Raw genomic sequence first — 3,257 nt, forward strand, 5'->3', positions numbered from 1 at the left:
CATTTAAACAATTATTATCAATATATGCAAATTTATACAGATGCATCAAAAATAAATGGAAAAATAGGAGTAGCTTTTGTAGTACCAGAATTCAATTTAAAAATGGGAAAACGAATTACAGATGGATTATCAGTATACACAGGAGAAATGTTGGCAATATTATTAGCTTTACAATGGGTAGAAGAAATAAAACCATTAAAAACAGTGATATGTTCAGATTCTAGCTCTGCACTATTAAGTTTAAAGAACACTCAATCAGATAGTAGGATGGACATTTTATTAGAAATATTTCATACATTATTTAGGATACAAAATATGGGTTTAATAGTTATATTTGTGTGGGTTCCAGCACATATTGGGGTTGAAGGAAACGAGAGAGCAGATAAAATGGCTAAGAGGGCAATTCAAAATCCTATTGGTTTTACAGTTAAAACAAGTAAATCTGAGGCAAAGAGTATGGTTAAAGGAAAACTGATGGAAAGATGGCAAAAAAGGTGGGATGAAGAAAAAACAGGAAGATGGTTTTATAAAATTCAGAAAATAGTAGGAGAGAGAAGAAATGGAAGAAGAAATAGAAAGGAGGAAAGGGTGATAACAAGATTAAGATTTGGACATACAGGACTTAATTATACACTTTTTAAAATAAAAAAGCATGATAATGGCAAATGTGATTACTGTGGAAAATATGAAACAATAGAGCATATTATATTAGAATGTCATAAGTATGAAAGAGAAAGAAGATGCATGAGAAGAGAGTTTGAATGTATTAAGGAAAAGATTAATTTATTAGATATTTTGAGGAAGAATTTGGGGAGTAAACACATACAAATAATTATTAAATATTTAAAGACAACTAAATTGTTTCACAGAATTTGATTATAGTAGGTGTGTTTGTGAATATGTGCATGATCTAGAGAGGTATAGTATAAAGTTAAGTATAAAAATGGATGAATGTGTGTGTATATATATATATATATATGTGTATGATTTATTTATTTAGTTTATTCATTATTGTTATTTGTAGGAGTATATTTAAATTTATATAAATAGATAGTCCATCTCGAACCACACTCCATACCAGTAAGTGGCGGTAATGCTACTTAAAGTTTGTTGCCAACCGCCAAAAAACTCAAGAAGAAGAAGAACACGCTGAAGAAAGACTGTGGGTGGAAAAAAATAGCTTCCGCAGTTACAGTCAGCCGACGAGCTTAAATGCTTCCTGAGGGAACGTAGTTGTGCACTCCTTTTAGTTTTGTGGCGCAAGGTTTCCCACACAGTTGCGCCTCTCGACCGGTGTTGTGATAATTAGGGCAACATGAGTCTGAACGAGCATTCACTGCAAGCCCTGTCCTGGAGGAAGCTGTACCTCAGTCGAGCCAAACTGAAAGCTTCAAGTCGGACATCAGCTTTGCTCTCCGGATTTGCCATGGTATAATCAACTTCATATGTTAATTTCTAGTCCCCTGTAGATGAACTAATCACATGACATTTTGTTTTTCCTTTCCTGTTAGGTCGCGATGGTGGAAGTGCAGCTCGACAACAAATATCCATACCCACCTGCTCTCCTCATCGCCTTCAGTGCCTGCACCACCGTGCTTGTTGCTGTTCACCTGTTTGCTCTGATGGTCAGCACCTGCATTCTGCCTAACATAGAGGCGGTCAGCAACGTCCACAACCTCAACTCTGTGAAGGAGTCTCCACATGAGCGGATGCACAGACACATTGAGCTGGCGTGGGCTTTTTCAACTGTGATTGGGACTTTGCTCTTCCTCGCCGAGGTGGTTCTGCTCTGCTGGGTCAAATTTCTGCCCATTAAGCCCGACCAATCCAACAACAGCACCGTCTCCTCTGGTGTGGCTGCTGCTATTACCTCAACCTCTATCATGGTCCCGTTTGGTTTAATCTTCATAGTCTTTGCTGTGCATTTTTATCGCTCACTGGTCAGCCACAAGACTGACAGACAGTTTCAGGAGCTGGAGGAGCTGTCTAACCTCACCAGGCTTCAGAACGAGCTCGACAACAGAGGGGAATCTTCAATCTTACAATCGCCAAGCTCCCAGTTCCCATAGACAAATACCCCGATCTGTATTGGAACTTCCTGAGAGGGCAGAAATTTAGGATTTACATTTTTACAAGAAAAATCGATCACCATTTGAAAGTTTTCCCTTTTTTACCCCTTTTTTTTTAAAACACACTTTATCTTACTGTGATCTCATGCACCATAATGCATGTAGCTGGAAATCACAAAGTTTTTAATGTGATTGTAGCCTAATATTACCACTGGTTACCAGAGATCCACCCATCATTTGTTTCCTGGTTAAAACCTTTATCTGATTTTTTAAAAATATATATATACTTTGAAGTTTGACCTGCTGAGGAATTACACATTGTACATGTTATTGGTTTATGTGTCTCTAGACCAAAAGTGGTGTGCTTGATAACAGCTCTACTCATTACGTCAGACATATCATGCCTGGACTTATTTCTGTTGCCTGCTGCATTTATTTATCATTTAGTAAAAAGCACATAATGTTTATCAGTTATTGCACATCTGTGATTGTGAAACATAGCCTTTGAACTTTTAGTGTATTTAAAGAAATCTACTGTCCTGGCTGTTTTGAGCAGTTTGCTGTATGTGTTGACTACTAAGCTGCCAACCTTACAGTATTAATAGAGTGCTGACATGTGTTGTGTTTTAATAAACACTTTTTAACTAAATGGGACTTTAAGTTTAGATGTCTAACACATGTCATCTTTAATTTTTATCCTTGTAAATTACAGCTTATGAAGACAGTAATCAGGATACCTGCATTTAAACAAACCAATTTATATACTTGTCATGGTTTTATTATACATTCTACAGTCATCCTGATCAGCATGCAACTTTTACTGTACATTCACTACAGACCTGCAGGGATCAATAGTGTTTATTCTCACTTGACTGTTTTGTTTTCAACAGTTAAATCAGTCTGTTCTGAATGAATTATTATGTTAGCCTATCCAGATACTTGCAAATGTAAGGATGTCAGTGATTGGACATGGGAGAGATGAGAGCCACCTTTTTGAGGCTGACTGAAGGAACTTTTGGATTTCTAAATATGCTTAATAAATTTAATTGAACATATTATAGCTTCTGAAGACAACAAATAAGCAAATCAAATTATTCATTGTCTACACTTGCTGATCTTTGAAGGGTCACACCTCCAGCTGCCACTGGGCAAGAGGGGGCATACATCCTGGACAGCTCGCCGGTTCAT

The 3,257-nt window shown here is 37.0% G+C and overlaps 1 protein-coding gene across 1 annotated transcript; it reads left to right on the forward strand.

Moving 5' to 3' along the window:
* The first annotated feature begins 1,143 nt into the window (after positions 1–1,143).
* Positions 1,144–2,718, forward strand: orai1b (ORAI calcium release-activated calcium modulator 1b). Its single transcript, XM_028025002.1, has 2 exons — positions 1,144–1,429; positions 1,512–2,718. Exons 1-2 carry the CDS (start codon positions 1,316–1,318, stop codon positions 2,067–2,069), a joined length of 672 nt encoding a protein of 223 aa, XP_027880803.1. The 5' UTR covers positions 1,144–1,315; the 3' UTR covers positions 2,070–2,718.
* Positions 2,719–3,257: the final 539 nt, after the last annotated feature.

Source organism: Xiphophorus couchianus, chromosome 8, assembly GCF_001444195.1.
Source record: "Xiphophorus couchianus chromosome 8, X_couchianus-1.0, whole genome shotgun sequence".
Lineage (NCBI taxonomy): Eukaryota > Metazoa > Chordata > Actinopteri > Cyprinodontiformes > Poeciliidae > Xiphophorus > Xiphophorus couchianus.